A 22326-nucleotide genomic window follows, 5' to 3' on the forward strand; every position below is an offset into this window, starting at 1 on the left:
CACCTGCATCCTGAGATTCCTGACTTGCACCAAGCCAGTTCGCTGTCTTCCTTACCTATGCCGATCCTCACCTATCATTCTCCGTCTACCTCCGTCTCCCCCCTCCATTCCACTAGATCTTGTTATATTGCTCATCGTCCGGACATTCGGCCAGTGGGATTGAGTCCGTTCCTTGTTAACCCCCCTGTTTCTATCTCTTCGTCTTCCACCAAAGACCATCCTGATGGCTGTGGCGTCGATGGATCTGCACCACAAGGACCCGACTCTAGGGAAGTATCACCAGGCATCCACGGTGGAAATTGAAGTGAACGAGCAGCCACGGTCGCGACCTCTCTCCGAAAAGCCCCTCAACGTGGGAAAGGCTCCTCTTCTGCAGCTCCCACCGGAGATCGTCCACTTTATCCTATCTCATCTCTCGGCACTGGATCTCGCCCGTGTCTCGGCCACCTGTCGATTTCTCGCCGAGCATGCCACATACGATTTTCTATGGGCGGATCTGATCAACTCCTACTTACCCACGAAGATCCAGGATGCGGGCCCTTTCGATTCGTTTCGCAGTCTCTACATTGCTCACCACCCGTGTTGGTTCATCCCGCAGAAGAGGGTCTGGTTTTCGGACACGGAACACACGGGAAATTTGATTCTGGCCCGTTACGATCATCGACGGGGTGTCATTGAGGCTTATCGCGTTATTGCAGAACGACGGAGCCAACCATTCCAAATGTGGAGTTGGAATCCAGATGTTATCGTCCAACCCTTCCATCCTAAAGCCAGTCTCTGGCTGGACGACCCAGTCCTTTTCTTGAAAAATCCCCAAGGTGAACGGCGTTATCTGAACGGAGAGACCCGCATGCCTATGGCTCTCGAGACGCAGCATGTATTCAATGCCTTCTCGCTTTGTTCAGCGGAGAACCCGTCGGAGCCGGACTCCAACAAATTGTGGCCGCCGCCTACCATCCCGAGTGACTACCACGTTTACCGAGATGTAGAACCTCACTTGGCAAATGGAACATGTCGCCCTCCAAATCTGGAGACGATGTCCGAACATGCCTTCCGGATCAGAAGATGGGCCCATTTCCGCCTTGGCATGCCCATCTTCACGGCAGGCCGTAGTGAAACCCTGTCAACTTACTCGACCCTTGATCCGCGCCTGTATACTCCAACGCGGGAGAAACCCTATCAGGGAATTTGGGTTGGGGACTATTCTGCGCACGGCTGCGAATTCTTGCTTTTCATGCAACATGACCCGGATGACGGCCATCTTGATCAACCGCCATCCGACGGTGACGAGATCATCCACCGAGGCAGTTTAGAGGCGGTCAAGCTAACTGGAGACCCCAACGTCCCGCGGGGTGAGATTACCTTCGCTTCAAACGACATTGGTCCTGGCGGTTTTGTTCGCACTGCAGATGAGGCTCTCTTCAAAGGGGCAAGGATCGTGCGAAGTCGAGGCCACGTAGCTGGCCTTGGTTTTCGAGATGGTAGGTCACTGATCATCCTTGTGCCTACAGTAATCTTTACATGATCCTGACTCGCACAGATTCTTTCATCGATTCGCAACTTATTCTTATAAACCCTGAATGCATAGCACATTACTGGGAGGCCATGGGGCACATCTCTTATTATCGTCGTCTTGATATCGACGACCTTCTAAAGATATGAAACGATATGCCGTTTCACCAAGCATCCACACGGATTTTACGATTTCACGAATCATGTCTACACCGGCTTCCGCTCAATGATTGGTATTCTGAATCAGGGCGATTTTGTATACGGTGCATTAAATAAATGTCTTATATGACCCTTTGGACTCTTGATTTTCTGGAAGCACCATTGCCGTCTACTAAAACCCATGACGGCCATTGCTTTTCTTTTACCATGTGAATGGGCGGGTCTACGAATCCAAGTCTCAGAAGCATATCACGAGGTCTTCGTGGTCTTGGAAACCAATATTGGCACAGTGGATTGCTGAGAAAGGACATGAAGTTGACGGATGGATTTCTTGTTTCATGGACTGAAAGCCTATGATTACAAGACTTTGCGGATCGTATCGGACGAGTGATGACTCCGTAGTCCAGGCTGATGACGAGGACATTGGTGGTAGAGCAGCGCCACAAGCGACCGCAATCAGAATTGCCAAACCGACACATATATGTACATGCAGGTATACCGAAGCGACGAGTGGGGATATAAATGCAGAATCGAGGAAGGTATACAAGCAAGTCGGAAAAGTCCCAACGCCACGGGTCCTGCCATCCAGACCGAACGGCAGGCCCAAAAAGGGGAGTTTATCATCAATCATGAAACGGTGTTTACCTGGCGGGCACAGGCAAACCCTCTCTCTCAGCCACGACGGCTCCCTCTCCATCCCTCTCTATTCCTCAGAGAGAAGCGGATGAACCCGACCAGCCACCACCATCATAGTGTCCCACCACCGAGCAACGAAAGAAAAATCAGCTGAAAGTAGATGTAGAGTCACAAAACCATCGTCGAACATAGAACAGCGCAAACTTGTCGATTGTCGAAAAATAAAATCCTCAGGCCTCACCGGCGGCGCTCAAACCAGCTCGTCGAACCCAACACGGCAACCGACTGATCCATCACCCACTCGCCAACGCCGAGGTAGTTATCGATCCACTTCTTGAAGTCCTTGTTGTCGGTGATCTGGTCAGAGTTCAGACTAGGGCTGTGCAAGGTCCCACGCGATTCCCCTCTCGAGTCGAGTTAGGGGCGCGGGATGAAACGGTCAGTCAATATTCTTAGAATTTCTCCGTCAGAGGTTGGGGTCTGGTGTAGCGGAGTAAGGTAGGTAGGTAGGCAACGACATCCTCCGTGTGTATTTTATAGGTAGAACGATCACGATCGAAAAGGGAGGGATGGAGGGGAGGTATTTACGTAAGGCCAGTAGAGCGCTTGACGCCTGCCAGGAAAGCAGAGACTATAGCATAGGAGAGTACATGGTTAGCGACATGGACTTTTAGATCAAAGACATAGAAAAGCAGGGAGAGGAATGAGAAAAGACATACCGAGAACCGCATCGAATGCGTAGTGAGTCAAACGTCCGAACTGTATTCGTGCTGGGTCAGCCAATTGCCCCCTCTTTTTGTTACTCTCTTCTCTTGACTCCGATGTGATCTCTCCATGTAACTACACTGAACCCTCCTCCAGCTCGAACGGCAAGCTAGACAACCCGTAAATGTAAACCAAGACACCAAAACATACCATAATGAAGGTACCTCAACACTTGTAGCAAGAGATAGATAGAAAGGCCGAGTGAGCGAGTCGGATCGAGCAGGATAACTTGGTTATGCTTCGTAGGCACAGAGTAGGTAAGGTAAATTTGGAAGTAGACAGTAGACAGAGGAGGAGAGTCAACCGGGAAAAGAAGACGAGGATCTGCAGAAGCACAAGCAAGCAGCCTACCGGATGCTGCCTTCTCGGGCAGGAAAGGACGGGAGGTCGGCGGGCCTCACGTGCTCTGTTTCACATGACGTGGGCGAGTGATCGTTTTGGCTGCCGCGGGGCCGTGGGCGGTGAGGGTGACGGGAGGCTGGTTTGGGCTGTTAGGTGTGGCTGGGATGGATGGGGTTTTTTTTCTGTACACATAACTACTGGGTATGTGGGGGAAAGTGGTTTCAAAGCTGCACGATAACGGTTAAATTGTTTATTTGAGTTGAAGTTGACTCGTACGGTAGGATCTCGTTTGATGCTTTCTATAATGTCTGTCCGTTAGCTCTGAAGCGATCTGTGCAGTCCGAACGACAGCCACAACTTACTATGAAGCTCCGAAGTTCTTGGAAATTAAGTATGCAGATGGGTTAATCCTATAAATTTACATGGAAAGACTATGGTGGTTACTTATTCACTAGACCCCTGTTGATATCCGTATTATCAACCCGGAGGTACGGGGTGATCGATTCCTCAGTCACCGCAACATATCCATAGTCCAGTCAACTTTCCAAATGTCATAGATACTCCTATATTGGAGCGACATGATCACTAAGTAGACCAAGTCCTATCCGCGATGAACTCCGGTGTAGTTGACTGACTCGGGATACCAAGTCCACTGGCCCAGGAACGTGGGTACACTCGACGACCAGATTCGACGGACACCATTCAACGCATATATATGCATATTATGCTACACCCTACGGAGCAAACTCTATACTTATATCAATCCAGGCACGGAGACATCGGAATAGTAATATGCGCATGACAGACAGACAGCAGCCAAATCTTCCCGTCTATAAATAGCCATGTCATGTCATGTCATCTAACTGAAGACAGTCATATCACATCATGCGCTAATCAATCGATGCTTACTCTTCAGAATTCTGACTGTAGACACGGAGCACTCCGTGTCAAGGTCTGGTTCTTCGGGCCTTCGGGCCGATTTTCTAACAAAATGCAAATAGTACCACTGATATCGATTACCATCGAAATGCAACGGCATAAGAAAAGTGCATACATATAAGCATACTCAAACTCCAATGTATAACCAGTTAAGGCATGCATGGCCCTAGACTTCTGCGGTTCTGCCATACTCCATACTCCAGACCCGTACGGAGTAGATCCCACGGAGTGCTCCGTACGCGCAGAGCCGATAACCCAGAGGCTGGAAACGTGGCTGGGATACCCAATCCGAAGCTGAAAACGGAAAGGGGATAACAACAACTATAAACTCACCTGTCTACGGACCATGAATAATTAATATTCAATAATCAATTATACCGGCCCCAACAACTAATGCCCACAAACAGCCACGGATCCTTTCGTGGTGAGAAATAAATCCAAGAAGCAGATCTACGGAGTAGATGGTAGACTATGATAGACATCGACGACGAGAATCCAAGTGTTCCAACCGCATGGACGGAGAGACCCCACGATGTCAATAACGCCAATGCCAATAATAATAATACTAGTAATGCCACTGCAAGCAAGCCAGGCTGAAAATCGGGAAGCCGTTTGCCCTTCTACCGTTCTACGCACGCCAACAAAAGTCAGGACTGGACTAGTCCGTGGACCCGTACTCCGGACCACCGAAAGTCCATTCCACAACCAAAATGGAGATATGCGGTCCGGCCAATGATGGGAACGGATAACAAAAGGCCGGCCTGAGGGTGCCGCCTCGCCTACGGAGGAGGAGTGAGTGCCTGAGGCAGGACGATGTACACCGGTGCTACGGAGTAGTAGACTAGTAGTCTGTGTATGTACTTCGTGGGCTCCCTCTAACTCGATACTGCAATTCCGAACGGACCAGCGGACTGATTGATGATCGAAGTCTTGGGCGACAGGGGAATTGACAGGCAAATGATGGATGAGTTGTCCTGCGACAGACGGGCAATTGGATGTACGGAAGACCTTTTGGTGGAGCCGATAGAATCCAGTGATTTTGTCATGTGGGCGATTGAATACAAATCAGGTTCAGGTACCCTTTTTTCTTTTTTCTTTTTTCTTTTTTCTTTTTTTTTTCTCAGATGGCAAAGCACGGCCCAACCTGATCGGTGCCACTATTGATTCGTGATGGGAACTACTTCGTACAGTTGTGAACGTCCATGGGGGTGGGAAAATAAGGAACAGAAAAAGAAGACAGATATCGATAGTGGGATGTATTTCATGGACACATTTCATTGTCTAATAGAGACAAACCAAGAGATTCCAAGCCCGGCGTAAAGTCTTTTCTGGTTGCCTGAGGGAACAGGCAGGTCATCGAGCCGCGGGGGACCGACCGGAGATAGACAGAGAGCCAGAGACAGACAATTTGCCAGGCAAAACCAATCGGTCGGGAGCCAAACCCAAAGCAGCCCCTCTCTCACCGGCTCTCCTCTTGGCCACCCCCCATCCACCTCATCTCTCCCTCTCTTTTTTCCCTTCCTTCCTTCTCTTCCCTTCCCTTTCTCCAACTCACCTCTTCTTCTCCCCCCTATCTACTCTTTTTCTCTATCTAGGTTCAACCTACAGAGAACTCTTCAAAATGGCCGCCAGTTCCTCTCTCGACCATTTGAGCAACCGTATGAAGCTGGAGTGGCACTCCAAGCTGAACACGGAGATGGTCCCCGCGAAGAACTTTCGTCGCACCTCCATCATCGGAACCATTGGTATGTCCTCAATTGTCCGTCGGTTGTGCGCTCTACTCCCCGTTGCCCTGTCGAGCGCTGGGTTGATTTCGCATTGTGCCGTTCTAACCGTTTTTTCCGCCCCTCTTTAGGTCCCAAGACAAACTCGGTGGAGAAGATCAACCTCCTCCGCAGATGTACGGAGAGATTCCTCGAATGAACCATTCCCGATAGTGAAACTGACAAGATCTCGTAGCCGGCCTGAACGTTGTTCGTATGAACTTCTCCCACGGCTCGTACGAGGTATGTCATCCTGCGGACTTTTTTTCTTGCTTTTTTTTCTTGCCCCTCTTCGCGGCACTGACCACCCAATTAGTACCACCAATCCGTTATCGATAACTCCCGCGAGGCCGCTCGCGTCCAGACCGGTCGTCCTCTCGCCATTGCCCTTGACACCGTGAGTTCGTCCCGTAATCCGACGCTTCCACCGGACCGCCACTAACTCCACATTGCAGAAAGGACCTGAGATCCGTACCGGAAACACCCCCGGCGACCAGGACATTCCTATCAAGGAGGGCCACGAGCTGAACATCACCACTGATGAGCAATATGCCACCGCTAGCGACGACAAGAACATGTGAGTCCTCTGGTAAAACGCCCACCGCCTCGGTGGTTGGGGAATCGTAGCATTTGGTATGGACTAAAGCTGATGTGCGAACGAAAGGTACCTTGACTACAAGAACATCACCAAGGTGATCGCTCCCGGCAAGCTGATCTATGTCGACGATGGTATTCTCTCGTTCGAGGTCCTGGAGGTCGTCGATGACAAGACCCTGCGTGTCAAGTGTCTCAACAACGGCAACATCTCTTCCCGCAAGGGTGTCAACCTGCCCGGCACTGACGTCGACCTTCCCGCTCTGTCGGAGAAGGATATCAGTGATCTGAAGTTCGGTGTGAAGAACAACGTCGACATGGTCTTCGCCTCGTTTATCCGTCGCGGAAGCGACATCCGTCACATCCGTGATGTTCTGGGTGAGGAGGGTCGCGAGATCCAGATCATCGCCAAGATCGAGAACCAGCAGGGTGTGAACAACTTTGACGAGATTCTTGAGGAGACCGACGGTGTCATGGTTGCCCGTGGTGACCTGGGTATTGAGATCCCCGCCCCCAAGGTCTTCATTGCCCAGAAGATGATGATCGCCAAGTGCAACATCAAGGGTAAGCCCGTTATCTGTGCCACCCAGATGCTCGAGTCCATGACATACAACCCCCGTCCCACTCGTGCCGAGGTGTCCGATGTTGCCAACGCTGTCCTTGACGGTGCCGACTGTGTCATGCTGTCGGGAGAGACCGCCAAGGGCTCGTACCCCTCCGAGGCCGTTAAGATGATGAGCGAGACCTGCTTGCTTGCTGAGGTTGCCATCCCCCACTTCAACGTCTTCGACGAGCTGCGCAACCTTGCTCCCCGTCCCACTTGCACGGTGGAGTCCATCGCTATGGCTGCCGTCAGCGCCAGTCTGGAACTGAACGCCGGTGCCATTGTTGTGTTGACCACCAGGTATGTATATTTCGACAGGATGTTGAGGATTCAAGATTGCTGACCATGAATGCAGCGGTAACACCGCCCGTCTCCTCTCCAAGTACCGCCCCGTCTGCCCCATCCTGATGGTTTCTCGCAACCCCAGAGCCACTCGCGTAAGTTTGAACCTTTTGTATCGATTCCTTGAGAGTTGATTCGCTAACATGTCGGCCTTGCAGTACTCTCACCTGTACCGTGGTGTCTGGCCGTTCCTCTTCCCCGAGAAGAAGCCCGACTTCAACGTCAAGATCTGGCAGGAGGATGTCGACCGCCGTCTCAAGTGGGGTATCTCCCACGGTCTCAAGCTCGGCATCATCAACAAGGGCGACAACATTGTTTGCGTCCAGGGCTGGCGCGGTGGCCAGGGTCACACCAACACCGTCCGTGTGGTGCCCGCCGAGGAGAACCTTGGTCTGACCGAGTAAATGTCGAAACTAGAATCCTGACCAGAATCGCCACTTAAACAAGTGGGATCACGTGGTAACGACAGCGCCGAACCATGAAATGATAGAAATGGGAGGTGGGCAAGGGGTGGCGGTTTCGCAAGGCATCGTAGACGGCTCTTCGACTTCGAGCATGACCTCAGGACGGTCACTCTGCGAGACTCATAGACTGAGGAGTGACCGGGACTCGAAGAAACAGTGTCGGACGGACGACGAAGCAACCACTGGAAGTGTGTCCTGGGTTGGAAACGCAGCGGCGAGGACACATCCTTCCCCCGGAACATACTGCGTATTCTTGAGCCATAATTTCTTTCCTTTTTGGAGTCAATAGTTATCTCCTGCGATGAAAAGCTAGATTAATGATTTCGCATTTCATAATGAATTCAGTTGAATATTCCAAGATCACTTCACTGTAGTCTGTAGTCTGTATCTGGCCTGTACATGGTTAGTTTGTTAGTTCATGAGTTTGTCCAGTTCAGTAAGAAAGACAGATGTTCCTTTTCGTGTCGGTATGGAAGAGAAAAAGGAGAGAAAAGAGAAAAAAAAAAGAGAGTGAAACCCGAGACCAAAGAAGACACAAGGAGAAACGGAGGCAGAGACAAGAGACAGAGAGGTAGACAACGAACTCTCCCTTTCCTTCCCCCCATGCAAGAAAATCGCGCGGGGAAAGAGAACTCCTCGGGCTTTCATCAACCGAGGTTGCATGTAACAGAGTAGGTCTTCCTCGTGCATGGCTCTGGCGTGATCAGCTAGCTCAGCTCAGTCTTGTTCTGCTCTGCTCTGTCCGGCCGCTGCGTTGTCGCATGAAACTCGACTCGGAATCCGCGCACGCGCATTTCACTCGTTCATTCCAAGTAGGCGGCCTCAGGAACCTAGTTAGTTCAACGGGAAGTAGTTATAGGTAGGTAGGTACCCATATAACACGAGAAACATCGCAAACAACAATAGACACCAAAGAGATGAAAAAGAAGAAATGTACTGGAAAGAGGGGCAAACAGAAGAGAAGAAGAAAACAGAAAAGTAAAGGAAAAGAGAAAACCCCTCGTCTCAGCACGCTTCACGAATCGATGAAGAATGAGGGCAAATCAAATTCCCGAGGGGTCCCGAATTCCGCCGATCGGGTCGGGTTGTTTGGCGCTCGGTGAAACGGAAGAGCGAGTTTTCTCCGTACATTTCTGTACTTTTACTACTTACAACATTTGGGTTATGGGAATGTTGAGCATACAGGTCCCATGATAGCTCTACGGTGTATATAATTGGTGTAATTCTATATTTGTTTTCATAAATTACTTCTGTTGAGAAATGCTTAGGTGTTTCTGCAGTCGTTCTTCAGGGACCGGCTGTCATGTGATGATGACGTAATGGGTACAGGTACGAGATATCTAGTACTAGTATCTACTTTGGAGTAGGCGATGAGATGATATTCTTTTGAAAATTCCATTCTTTGTCATTCATTCCTCCTGAAAAAAAGACACTCGCTAGACTCCAATGAATGCAATCGTATCATCCAACAATTCAGATAAACGCCATAGATACCACAATACAAAAAGTCGTAAATGGTCATATTCCTCATGGTAGTCATACAATCATTGGCACAGGTCATAAAGTCATCTATCCATAACAATCAATACCTTCGTTCAGTATCCCGCGGACTCCATATCGAAGTCTCCGTCCTGGATTTGTTGCCTCATGGAGGGAGGCGCTGGTGGAAGAGATGTTCGTTGGAGTTGATGCCAGCAACTAAGGCAATTGGTCAGCCACCGTCAAAAGTAGAACAAAGGGAAAGTAAATGCATACCTTGGTGCTTGGAGGACGTAGCGAGCCATAGCCTCCCTGAATCGACTCTTGTACTCCTTCGGACTGGTCACCGTGGGCCGGTTCTTGCCGCCGCCGGCAAAGCCTCGATCTTTGATCCAGGACTCCAACTTCTTGTCCCAAGTGTACGTGCGGATGCAGTCGATGACTCCAACTACCAGCTCGGACCGCTGTTCGTCGATAGCGATCATAAGCGAGTAGTCCATGACGTTTTGCCGTCCTAGGAACAACGTGTCGTTCCAAACACTCTGGCTCAACAGTTTCTTGGAATGGTCCCGAGCGAACAAGGGCGTCTCGTAGATGAAATCCACCATGTTCTCATCCAGGAGGACCTCGTTGCGCTCTCCCGTACTCTGGACCTTGCGGTTTCTCATGGATCCCTTCAGATCAAAGATCCGCGTTGGAACACGATCATAGAACAAGTTCTCCATCAACAAAAGATACCAATTGAACTCGGCGCCCGTCGCGGGATTCTTGATGATCACTTGGTAGAACCCGAACATCTTGGCAATGGCAGACGGCAGCTCATGGAATAGAGCCTCGGACATGATCTGGAAATAGGCGGGGGCAAACTTGAGGAACGCCTGGGTTTCAATAGCAGCGAGAGATTTCAGGATAAATCGGTCGTCCAGGGTCTTCAGGAAGAGCGACTTGGTCTTGCCTCCCCTCGAGTCCCATTTAGCGCAGCGAGAAAGTGATTCGACGATTCGCTCCGAGACGCCGCATTTCTTTCGCAAGGCATCGAATTGCTCGGCATAAAACACCTTGCAAAGCATCTTTGCCTGTCCCTCCTGGAACTGATACTTGAGATGCGTTCCAGTGGACCTCAACAGCGCATGTTCAACTCGTGCCTCGGGGTCCTTCTCCGGCCCAGCATCAGTCGCGTCGAGATCTTCGTAGCGCTGCTGTATACTTGCGAGCTTCTCTTGGTAATCCTGAGAATCCAAGGCAAAAGCAATCAAGGAGCTTGGCTCATCCTCTCGCACGATGATATCACAATCGGCAAAGACGTGATCAGACATTGTGAGCGGATATTCAAGAGGGCTCCATCCACTCGCCGAACGCTCAGACCAAAAATTGGTAAGCAACTTCAAAAGCGTGCTTCTTTCGTGCTTGGGCAATTCCTTGAGGTCCATGCTCTCGTCCTCAGGAGACATTTTGGCTATGTCCTCGTTGGAATCAATCACCTGAAGCCCATCTGTCGAGGCTCGGTCTTCATCGCTATGCGCGTCTTCGCCCTCACCTTCAGACAAGACGTGGTGATCTTCTGCCGGGGCAGTGCTCTCAGTTTCAACCTCCTCCCTCGGTTCATGTGGGCTTTCATCTTTCCGCTGTTCTTCCTCCGAGGTCCTCTTTAGAAATTCCTCGCTGCCTCGGCTCGAACTATCCGCAGACACACGCGGAGCCGATGATGACAAGTCCTCGCCTTCCCCGGCAGGTTCTCGCTCTTCCACTGCTTCCCTGACGTTCTTATAAACCTCGACAATGGGCTTGGAGCTGGCCAGTGGATACGCGCGGGAATGTGAACCTTTTGCAGCTCGCTGGGCTCGCTCGCGTTGACGTTCCTTTTCAAATTCACGACTCAGTTGCTCAAAGTGCTTGGCTAAGTAAGACACACGCGACTGCTTCCGCCTGGTCGGGATTGAACGAGGTATGAGAGAGGGGCCGGAGGCGAGTCGTCCATTTCGAAGGGCACCGAGACCGAATCGATCCGACAATTTCTTGTCCGAAAATTTGAACTTCGTGTCAAACGGGCCGGGGCTCCCACCGGAGCCGCCTTGTTTGCCAGTGCCATATTTATACCCCTTCGGCGGGGTTGTGTCATTGGCTGCGTCCTTGAGATGAGCAGGCTGGGACTGGGCACGCAACAGCGGCGGAGAAGTTGCCTTGCCAATGCGCCGACTGGCGATCTCCGCAGGACGTGGGATGGCGGACGGAAGGCGACTTGGCGTAACTACAGGGCTCACCGGAGATCCTTCGGTTTCGTTACTCTTCTGGCTTGCCCTGCGCGATTTTACCCGCTCCAAGGGGCTAGTGCCCATGGGAGAGACGTTCGAATCAGGTGAGGTTGAAACCGGGCCCGGGCGGTCTTCCATGTCCGTCCGGGTAGGAGTTGTAATGGTGGCGGACGGCTCCAAAGTTCTTTCGGGCTGAGACGAAGGCACCGCCAAATCGAGATGCTGCACCTCTTTCTCCGCGATAATCTCGGGTTGGGTGGATGAGCGTGGTCTTCCTTCGGGGGTAGGCGAGGGAGCGGCAGATTCTATCTCTTCCACTCTAGGTGTTTCGTCTCCTTGGGCTACGGCGCCTTCTTTCTCCCCCGAATGCTCTTCGACAACAGACACGAGCACGTCCTGTGCTTTCTCTGGAGAAAGTGTCATGCGACGCATTGCCCGCAATCGAGTGGGCTCCTCGTTGTTGTCGTTTTCAGTCTCTGTCGGGGTAGTCGGAGCCTCCTCGGTTGAGCTGAGCGACGTAACGGAGGCATCCTTGTCCAAGAAGATTTTCTTCAGCTGTAGGGTTGCCAGCCGTCTGATATCTTTTTCGGAGGGGAAGAAGTTCTTCTCAAACTCTGCAAAAGCGGTATCCCATTCGACAACCTTCTCCTGCACGGAGCGAAGCACTTCGTTCAGAGGGATCAGTTCCCAGTAACGGGAGTTCGTGTATTTATCCTGCAATTGTCGGATGAGGAATGCGTGATCTTCACTCGCTTTTTTGCTCAAGACCTCGATTTCTTTCTTGCACGCGTCCATCAATTTGGGGACGACGCTTTCGACGTTGATGCCTTTGAGTCGAGTTTTGACGGAGACCATGAATTTGTTCAACCGGTGCTCTGTACGGACGTAGACCTCGTTTCTGAGCTTCAGATCATTGTCTACCTTCCACGTGACACGGGTCCTTGGAACGATGATCTCTAGCAGATTGATCGTGTCGTAGTGAATACGTATAGCGATATCCTTGAAGCCGAAATAGCGCAGATGGTCACGCTGTAGGTCGTGAGGACAGACGCCTGCCCGAGCGTGAAGGTTCTTGCTCCAGAAAGAAAGCTCTAAGTATTTCCCGAACGAATATTTCCACGTACTCTCTGACATTGGAATAACTTGGGTTTCGTTGCCACAAATCTTGCAGCTGCTCCACATCAAAATTGAGTCTTGAAGACCACGCAGCTTGGATGGGTAAGGCTGAATGAAAACGCTGATCTGGGCTTCCCCATGGACGTATTGCCGGTGATGCTCAAACATGTGCTTTTCACAGCCATTGACCGTACAAATGGCGTTTGCATTGAGGCAGACATCCTCCACGTACTGGCCAATGGTGCAGTCAGGCTCGAGGATCACATCCTCACCACCGTGTTCATTATAGTACTCCAAGGCGATCAGATCTGGACCAGAGCATGGGACCGAGGAAGTGGTGCAGACCAGACTATATAGTACAACGATATTCTGGTGCGTATACGGATCAAAAATATCCGTGGTTCCCCCTATATACGCCTCCCATTGGCGTTTCTGGGTCTGATAGTGATGCAGGGCTCGGTCGTATTCGGCATCGTGGGCCGCGCGCAATACCTCCTTGACTTTTGGCGAAGCGCCCTGGGGTGATTCGTGGACCATTTCCGGCGTGATCAGAACGAACTTTTGGGATTTATTCTTCTCGTCCAACGACTGATCTGATTCAAGGTCCTGGTTTTGGAGACGTTTCAGGTAATCCAACCTGCGTTCCATTTCTCGAGCCCGCATCAGGAGGTACGGAGGTTCAAACTTGACGAACGGAGAGGCCGAGATGATCTTGGTTTCATGATCACGGACAATGTCTTCGTAATAGGTCGGCATTGGCACATCGTCGGGTACGTCGGTATCTTCGCCGGTGACTCCACTACTCTTGTCTTGAGAGGCACCATCACCCTTACTATCGGTGGATTCCGCCTGCGGAAGAGCCGGGACACTTTGGTGTTCTGCTTTGATTGTTGAGGCGCTTGAACGGATTCGTTCGTCGCCCTTCTTATCGCGGCTGCCGATGTCGAATGAGGTTGGGATCTGAGCGAATTCATCCCTCATCACACAGGTCTCCAATCTTAGGTTGTAGACAACATATGCCATGAACTCCGTGATCTTCTTGACACTGCACAGAACTTGACTATCGCCTCCTCGGAGAACGATGGTACATCCGAGCTCTTTACTGCAGCCAGAAAGGTACATGTACGTCTTCTTACGGCCGTTGAACACATGCGTCTTGACATCGAAGCTGCCGCATTCACTCCCCGTGGGAGTGGTCACGAGTTTATCCATGGAAGTGATGATCTTTGTTTGCGTGCACCGCGACACTGCCTCGAGGACGGAGGACTTGACATTGTAGGCGGTCGCAATGTTGGCTTTCTCTAACAATTCCAATGCGAGCCCGGAGACGTTCTTCTCAACAAGAAGCAGATTAGGCCGGAGAGCAGCTATGCGGCCAACGAGGTTCTCGAGGAACTCGCGTTCCTGGCGAATCACAGGCTCCAGGCTCATGAAGTGCTGTTGGTGACGTGCGTATTCGAGGGGAAAGGCGATGATGAGAATTTTCGGCCTCAGGATGGTCCTGGACATACTTTTGAGCGCGAGATTCTTTGTGAACACTAGGCCGGAGACATAACATGTATCACCTGGCCGGCCACCCAGGATCTTCTTAAGTTTGATGTAATGACGAATGTCCATATCGTCACCCCCCTGAACGTCTGGATCAACATCATCTGCTGCTTTGAGAAGGATGGGTAGCAGCGCTGTCTCCCAGCTATGCGCGTGGGGGATGGCTGAGTCGGTCAGAAGCTGACGGAGCAGTTTACGGACGTGCTGCAAACTAGCTTTGTTGAGCTCCACCGGAGGGGCGCCTGCTCCTCTCATAGAAGAACTTCTCGTCATCTTGAAACCACTAGAAGGAATACCCGCAGGAAAAACGTGGGCGGCATTCGATGCTTCATGAGAAAGGAAACCGCTTTCCTTCGAGGCTCTCGGGGAGTGGCGGTGGATACTGCTAGCGACGCTAAGGTTGCGTCGTCGACGGGGAAGATTGACAGCTTTCGAGCTGCTGATACTTCCATCGTCCAGCTCACGGCCGCCAGCTTGGTTGAAGCTAGTGACGCTTCGGTCTCCAAAGGCAGAGCGTCCCTTCTTCATAGCGGCCAGAAGGCCACCAAACGTTGTTCTCTCGGTCTCGCCACCGCTCTTAGATAAGGAAGCATCCGAGACCGCCGACAAGAGACTTGGCTGCTCATCGCCACTAGATGCATCATCTGAGAGGTACTGCGCCAGATCTGGATCGATGATATTGTCTTTGTGGAACGCGGGGAGGTTAGACCCACGACCTGAGTCGTCGGCATTGCGCCGCTGAAAGGGGGCGCGTTCATCATGATGTGTCTTGAAATTTCGAATGACCTGCTGACGAGAATGGTGACGCTTGTGGCCCATTGAGTGAGTTCTCCCACTCAGAGTGGATTTGAGCGATCTTGAAGATGTCGGCCTCGCCAGCAGGGGTCGATCGGGGCTGATCTCAAGAACAGCCGAGCGCCTATTATGACCCTCGCCAGCACGTCGCGTAGCTGGAATCGCCATCGTTGGCATCTTCATTACATGCTCCATTGGCTGCGAGATGATGGAAGAAGTGTCATCATCGTCTGCGCCCATGCGCGAATAATTTGCCGATCCCAGCTCCGAAACGCGAGGGTTGACGGCAATCGGGCTCTGCTCACTGTCCGAGAATTCGGACGAATCGTCATCGTGGCCGTTGATCATGGCCTCACATGGTTGGCAAACGCGAATAGACCCTTGCTGACCAAATCTCTCTCCTGAAATCAGAAGCGTACATTTAGAATCAAAGATTTGACCGCAGGTTCGACAGTGGTGTTTCCGCCTAAACGTCGAAAAGGGTTCACCGCAATGGAAACAGTCTTTGGCATTCTCGTCGCGCATCCAATATTCCTTACTGAGCAGCTTGCTTCTGAACTGTGTACTCGAGTTTTCTCTAAGAGGTGGGCGCCGACCTCGGGCGTCCTGGCTACTAGGGATGCGATTCACAGCTGTATTGATGGGAGGCACGATAGGGGGACCAGACCCCGTTTCAGCATGGGTGGTTTGAGGTGTAGTGAAACCTCCTTGGAAGCGGCTTGAGCTGGACGCGACAGATTCTTGACGGGCTCTAGTATCCTTGTATTGGGATTTAAGCGCCTCTCGCGAACGTGCATCCCCCTCCGCTAAGGATATGGATGTTGCAGCCGTGGATGACGCCAAACCGTCAGGAAAGGTGGTTTCTCCGTTATTGGGAGTCTGGAAGGCACTATTTGTCCCGGAGCCGGATACAACGCTGGACCAATCGGGGTGAAAAGACGCGGCTGAATCGGACCTCATCCTTTCCTGGGCTAACGAGGTGCCAGTTTGGGAACCGTCGATTGAGTTTTTGGCCTTTCGCGCTGGCCCTGGCAAGGACATATCAAGATCATGAGTTCCCTGGCCATCTGGTCTCTTCTTACTGTCAGAAATTTGGCTGCCCGCTGTGGACGATCTGCCAAAGTCGGGGACTCCCGGAGCTTCGGTGGAGCTATTGTGAGCTTTGGCCTGTAATACAGGCGAGTGCGACAATCGCTGACTCCATCCAGAAGAGCTCAGCGACGGAGGATGTGGCGCTTCTTCCTTATCGGTACCGACTGAATCGGTTGTCTGCAAGCTATGAGTAGAGAGATTGACAGAATTATTACTTGAATAGTGAGGAGGCTCCTTGACGGCGTTGACATGGAGTTCAGTGACCGTCGGATCGACGGCGGCCGAGCTCGTAGTGGATTTGGGCAAGGGCACAGCTGGAGATTTCAACGCAGGGGACGGCGAAACCGACGCTTTGGAGGATATACTGGTGGTTTTTGATGAGAGCTTCGAGCCTTTCCGGGGCTCCAAAAGATGGTGGCCATCCTGGGCAGGGTAGTGTGTGACAGAAGTCGGCGAGTGTAGTCTCGAGCTTTGAGATGAACTTGGGTGGTATTGTTGTGACTCTATGGAGGCAGCGGAATCGAAAGCAGGCTTTGAGGCGGACCGCTCTAACGGAGGACTCTTGGGACCGTGATCCTCAGAGGACGCTTTGTCCGATGACCTTCCCACACCACTGACAATATCCCTCACGCCACCAACTGAGGTCCGAAATCGACTATACAACCCACTGAGGCCTCCTTGAAGTTCGCCCGAGAAACTCTTCTCCTCCGCCGCGGATGTAGGGGCGGGTGGGTTTGTGAAATCGTTGAAAACTGTGAGGGAATCCGACTGATACGCCGCCGTGTGAATCTGGTCAAGAGCTGCGTTTAGACCTTGCCGCTCGGCCTGGGTTGATAACGAGGACCGAGATCCTCGACGGCCGAGTGGGAGGAAGATCGACGATGCGCCCGGACTTGACGTCCCTTGGGACCGTTGAGACTCCATCCAGCCTATTACTTGGCGGGTCCGTTATCCTAAAGCCAGGAGCCAAGTTTCGAGTAGCTCGCCCCGATTCAGAGGGTAAGATTGGTGGCAACCATTCGCGACAAACCGACTGTCAGCGAGGCTCTAATGTTTGATGTCTCGAGGTGGTGCTGTATGCGTCTTATTGGAGAGGTGGGGTCGCGGAGATCAATATCCAATACCGATGATCGACCATGCATTCAAAGGGGGGCACCTCTGAGCTGGCGAGAATCAAAGATGAGAAGTCAGGCGAGAGAGAGGTGGGAAAGAAGAAAGGCCTGACAGATCAAAGACCTTTTTTAGATGCTTCGGTCTGGACAAGAGGAGACCGCAACATGTGCCCAATGACGTGTTGTGTGGCACCGCGGAAGTGGCGGGTGGATCCGGCAGGCGGTGAGGCGCGTCGATTTCGCGTCAGGAGGAGATCCGAGGAATTATTCTTGAAGCCTCGACGATGTCTCTCTTGAATCCAGCCTGCGACTGAGACAACCGGCGAATATGTGATGCAGTATTCATGAAAATCCGCAGATATTACACTCTCAATCTCACTAAACTGGATACCATGACCAAAAACCTTATCTAATATCAAATTACTACCATGCTACATGTACTGAGCCCGGCCCATTCATTGGATCGACATCATGGCATCGTCCATAGATTCCTGGATTGCTCCTTTGATTGAAAAGTGTCTTTCTGTCCGGTGGAAGGCCTCTGAGGTGGAAGATGATGGAAGTAATCTTCGATTCGTCAATGTCCCTCAGCAAATCGCCCTAATCAACGGCGTAAGTTGCTCACTTAATCCACAAGTAGCCTTCATATCGCTGACACCAAGACTCTCACTGCTAGTGGGCTACAGGCGATAAAACACCCACCCTTAATGTGACCGATTTCCGTACCCAGATCGATGCGATTCTTAGCAGAGACTCCATTGAAACATTCAAGCGAGAATGTCCCAATCGCTCGTTCGACAAGGACACGGTCAGAGGACTTTACCTCAAGCTATTGGATTTTGAAGTGGTTTTCGAATACTCCATCTCTCAGCCTAAGCTTCACCTCTATGTCACGCGTTTTGAAGTCGCACCCGATGAACGCCCATTCAAAGGACCACCGCAAGGCAAAGGTATCAAAAGGACCCAGTCTCTACAAAAGTTTATGCGAAAGGTTTTCAGTGAGATTAAATCCCGGGAGAGAAACCAGGATACCCTGGTAGATACGTCTAGTCTGAATCAGCCCCCCCAGACACAAGCCAATGGGGTTTCCCATGTGGATGATACCCAGGATTTTCTAGCGTCCCAGGTCCAACCAATGTTCCATGCTCCTAGGCCCTCGACCGGCTCTAAAAACTCAGAGAATGGTTCAACTTCTTCGAACAAGCTTCTAGGACTTCTAGAATCCAACTCCAAATCTACTGATCCAAGATTAGCGACGAGTCACTCACTAAAAGCTACCTCAACATCTACTAGTCGTGCACGCTCGATTGAAACCGAAAGATCGGGGCAGGCTCATAGCAACGAGCCCATGACTGCTGTCAGTGATACTCGAGGCATGAGCATGGAAAATATGCGCAAGTCTACGCCTACTCTTGCCTCTCAGTCAGTAGCTATGGATGAGAGCCCTGGTGCCGCCAATGCGGCTCGTCAACCCAGTATGGATGAGCGTGAGCAGCCAAGTTCGCAACCTCGTAAACCAGACGACAGCAATAAACGCTCCGCAGAAGTCGCCGAGAGCGTAAAGGATAATAGACATTCGAAGTCGCCATTGAGCGAACCTGAAAAGAATACGGCTGATAAAACAACCTCTGGCACAAAACGATCCCCCAACCTTCAAGAATCCAGGAACAAGGACCCGTGGGATGGTATGACAAAGATTCACAGGCGAGATGTTACCATACCAAAAAATCAAGCAGCCTTGTTTGAGCAGCACAACTTGCGTTGGGTTCCCCCTGCTACAGGAGACATAATGCCCCATGGCCATGTGCCTCCACCTCTTCTAGAGCAATGGAACGATATCGCCTACCAACGAAGTCGGTTGTCTAAAGCGGAAGAATGGAAAGCTGCTGTCACCCAATCGGTCGAACAGGTCGACTCGCACGAGCCCTCGCCGGACGCTAGCAGCTCTTCGTCCGAGTCGGATTCAGATGGCCCATATTCATGGGATGGCTCTCCGGAACGGGATGTTCGCCCTCGGCAGCAATTACCAGCTGATAGTAGTCCAGCAGAGCGACGTCCCCCGAGGGTAGTAGTCGCGCAAGCGGGTAGAGGCAAGGATAGTCTCCAGTCGAATCCTGATGCTCAGCGAGAACAGGACCCGCCACGAGACAATCAGAACGCTCAGGAGCATGGAAACGTCAATGGAGTAACCACTGCCACCGAGACACAGCCGTTGGACGTCGAAGATGCTGCCCAGGATCGCCAGCCGGTCTCTGATGAAGAAAGCGATGATTCAATGATGGACACATCCGTCCCTTGTCCACTCGGGGCTCCTGGATCGCAGCAAAGCTACTTTCACAGCCAGTCGGAAGTTGAATTTACCAGCTCAGGGCCATCTCTCCCCGCACATCATGAACAAGTACAGGTGGTGGAAACCCCTGCCGGCCACTTTAATCGCCACCAGCCTGCGAACGCGAACAAGGACAAAGCCGGTCCAGTCGCTTCTTCTGAACGAATAACAACAACCCCCCAGGCCAAGTCTTCCTCTCAGTCGCGCGTTCTGAATACGTACGCCAGCAACCTACCCGGCACACAAGACACCCAGGGGTTTTCAAACGCTCCCCAGGGAAGTGGTTTCCATGAAGTTGACATTATGGCGACACAACTAAGCAATGGTAGCTGGCAACCTCAGAACGCGTCTCCGCACCTGAACATGGCTGTACCCGCTTCGACGTCCCAATCAGACGGGTCGTCGAAACCGTTCTCATCTCACAACGAAGTGCTTTCTTCCAACCCGTCAGGTGAAAGTGCAGAAAACGCATCGGACATTCCCAATTCCGCACAGGACCCGCCCGTTGAGCATACCACTAAATTGCCACTGAAGCGCTTTGCGTCGGAGCTCGATGTCGAAGAGCAGTCTCCGGCTAAGCGACACCATCCTGTCCAACAAGCCCGAGTGATCAAAGAGCCAACACCCAGCGTGATATTTCGTCGACAAAGTTACATTGGCGGCTCTAGCAACCATGTGGAGGCGCAAAGAATTTATGAAAAATTCCGCAGCGACTATCCACTCTATGCCGGAGACTTTCTGCATTTTACGGAGTTATGCTTCAAACTGCGGGCCATCCGAGCCAAAGGAGACTTGAAGAGGTCTTTTCTGTGGGATGATTTTGTCATCCAACATTTAAAAGAATACCAACAGCACGTTGAGCAGACGCAGTCCCAGGACGCAAAGTCACAAGAATACGAAGAGTATTTTGCGTCTAATTTCTCCAGGCCGTCATTCAAAAAGCGAAGTCTTACGGCGGATGGGATCGAAGTAGCCGCTTCTCAATACATGCCTGCAGGCCAGACAGACGCGGCAGCGAGCCCTGCCAAGCCTCAGATGGGCACTTCCTTTACGGGAAGTCTTGCGGACAAATTTTCGAATCTCCAAGCACATTCGTTCGGGCCTTCGACTCAAGGTCTGCAATCCGATACCGACGACGAGAAGATGTCTGCTACAATGTCTTCACCTACTCCGTACGAAAGGACCAAATGGTACACTCCTGATGAAAATCTATCAGATCGCGGGGACCGAGAGGACATTCAGGCAACAAATCCTGAGGTTGCCGAACGCGAGCAAGATACGGAACATGATGTCGCTCATGAAGTTGAAGGCGCTGGGGCTGCCGAGGTGGTTGGAGTTGAAACCAATTCGAATGCGCATCCCCAGGACGTTGAGATGGCTGAAGTTGAAGTGGCTACAGGTGCCAAAGACGGCCACGAGGAGCAAGAGGTCACCGTTGAAAGCATTGAAGTTGAAATCCTTGAAGCCGATGCGAAAAGTCCTGGCATGAATGAAGATGACCAGCGCCGCAAGGATGTCGAAATGACCGAGGTAGCCGATGAGGCTGAAGAAACTCGGAATGTCGAAACTGCTGCTGAAGTCACCAACACTTCCCAGGCTGTAGAGATACATCGAGATGCGGAGGAGTCTAAGACCGTCGAAATAGCCGAGGCGGCCAATGTCAGCCACAATACCAAGAGTGGCGAGGTCACTCCGGATGTTGAAGACACTACGGCCTCCAAATACTCTCGGGAAAACACTGACGATGCCGAGGATACCGATGCATCTGGAGTAGCTGAGGTCATTGACGAAGCCGACGTGATCCAGGAGACTCAGGAATACGAGAATACAGACGAGTCTGACCAGGAGGATGATTTTATGGATGAGACGCATGAGACGGCCAGTATCGAACTCGGCGACAGTGGACTTGCAACAGGCGTGAGGGTCTCTGAAGCTCCTGAGGAGTATGAATTACTTGAGATACCTGCCTCTGATGTCGGAGCGGAGGCTCAGGCAGAGGCAGAGGCCGAACCAGAAATCGAACCGGAGGGTGAACATGACACCCAGCCTGGTAATGAAACCGAGGCCAAAAGCATCAACGAAGGCTGGTTCCGATCCCTTCGACACATATACAAACGACCAGCGGGTCCGGTATGGTCTGACGACTATAACACGCCTTTCAAAAAATGGGCGCGGGCCGACCAAAACGTGCTCAAGGAGCGTCAGCGCCGCGGAGGTGCGCATATCCCCGTGGACGAGAAGGGAGTGATCCAACGGTTTAAATATTAGTGGACGTGGATGTCACCTTGTGACTTTCGTTTCGATTCGGGTTATATTTATGTTTAGCCTGCTTGCTTTACTTAAACTTGACAACACAAGTTGCCTATCTGTATATTAAATACGTCCCGTGATATCCTGATAACGAATTGTTTTATTATTAATTCAATGGCCTGAGTTTGGTCTTTGCTCGAAATGACTACTCATGTGTACTAGATCCCCTACCC

The 22326-nt window shown here is 51.5% G+C and overlaps 5 protein-coding genes across 5 annotated transcripts; 3 read left to right on the plus strand and 2 right to left on the minus strand.

The window, feature by feature from the left end:
- Window positions 1-223: 223 nt before the first annotated feature.
- LDX57_000845 (F-box protein) lies at window positions 224-1525 on the plus strand (the record flags this gene model as incomplete). The annotated part of the gene is made up of 1 exon (XM_046082490.1): window positions 224-1525. The coding sequence occupies one exon, from the start codon at window positions 224-226 to the stop codon at window positions 1523-1525; it is 1302 nt and encodes a 433-aa protein (XP_045938447.1).
- A 1019-nt stretch (window positions 1526-2544) lies between these two features.
- LDX57_000846 (DUF1748 domain-containing protein) lies at window positions 2545-3225 on the minus strand (the record flags this gene model as incomplete). Its single annotated transcript, XM_046082491.1, has 4 exons — window positions 2545-2686; window positions 2896-2938; window positions 3027-3066; window positions 3223-3225. The coding sequence occupies 4 exons, from the start codon at window positions 3223-3225 to the stop codon at window positions 2545-2547; spliced, it is 228 nt and encodes a 75-aa protein (XP_045938448.1).
- Window positions 3226-5974: 2749 nt separating this feature from the next.
- Window positions 5975-8060, plus strand: PYK1 (pyruvate kinase CDC19; the record flags this gene model as incomplete). Its single annotated transcript, XM_046082492.1, has 8 exons — window positions 5975-6098; window positions 6209-6253; window positions 6313-6359; window positions 6433-6513; window positions 6572-6693; window positions 6781-7614; window positions 7670-7751; window positions 7815-8060. 8 exons carry the CDS (start codon window positions 5975-5977, stop codon window positions 8058-8060), a joined length of 1581 nt encoding a protein of 526 aa, XP_045938449.1.
- Window positions 8061-9841: 1781 nt separating this feature from the next.
- Window positions 9842-17326, minus strand: MDM12_1 (1-phosphatidylinositol-3-phosphate 5-kinase FAB1; the record flags this gene model as incomplete). Its single annotated transcript, XM_046082493.1, has 1 exon — window positions 9842-17326. One exon carries the CDS (start codon window positions 17324-17326, stop codon window positions 9842-9844), a length of 7485 nt encoding a protein of 2494 aa, XP_045938450.1.
- A 659-nt stretch (window positions 17327-17985) lies between these two features.
- On the plus strand, window positions 17986-22111 carry LDX57_000849 (uncharacterized protein; the record flags this gene model as incomplete). Its single annotated transcript, XM_046082494.1, has 2 exons — window positions 17986-18126; window positions 18191-22111. The coding sequence occupies 2 exons, from the start codon at window positions 17986-17988 to the stop codon at window positions 22109-22111; spliced, it is 4062 nt and encodes a 1353-aa protein (XP_045938451.1).
- Between the last annotated feature and the right edge of the window lie 215 nt (window positions 22112-22326).

This window comes from Aspergillus melleus (assembly GCF_016097325.1).
Source record: "Aspergillus melleus strain CBS 546.65 chromosome Unknown contig1, whole genome shotgun sequence".
In the NCBI taxonomy this organism is placed as follows: Eukaryota; Fungi; Ascomycota; class Eurotiomycetes; order Eurotiales; family Aspergillaceae; genus Aspergillus; species Aspergillus melleus.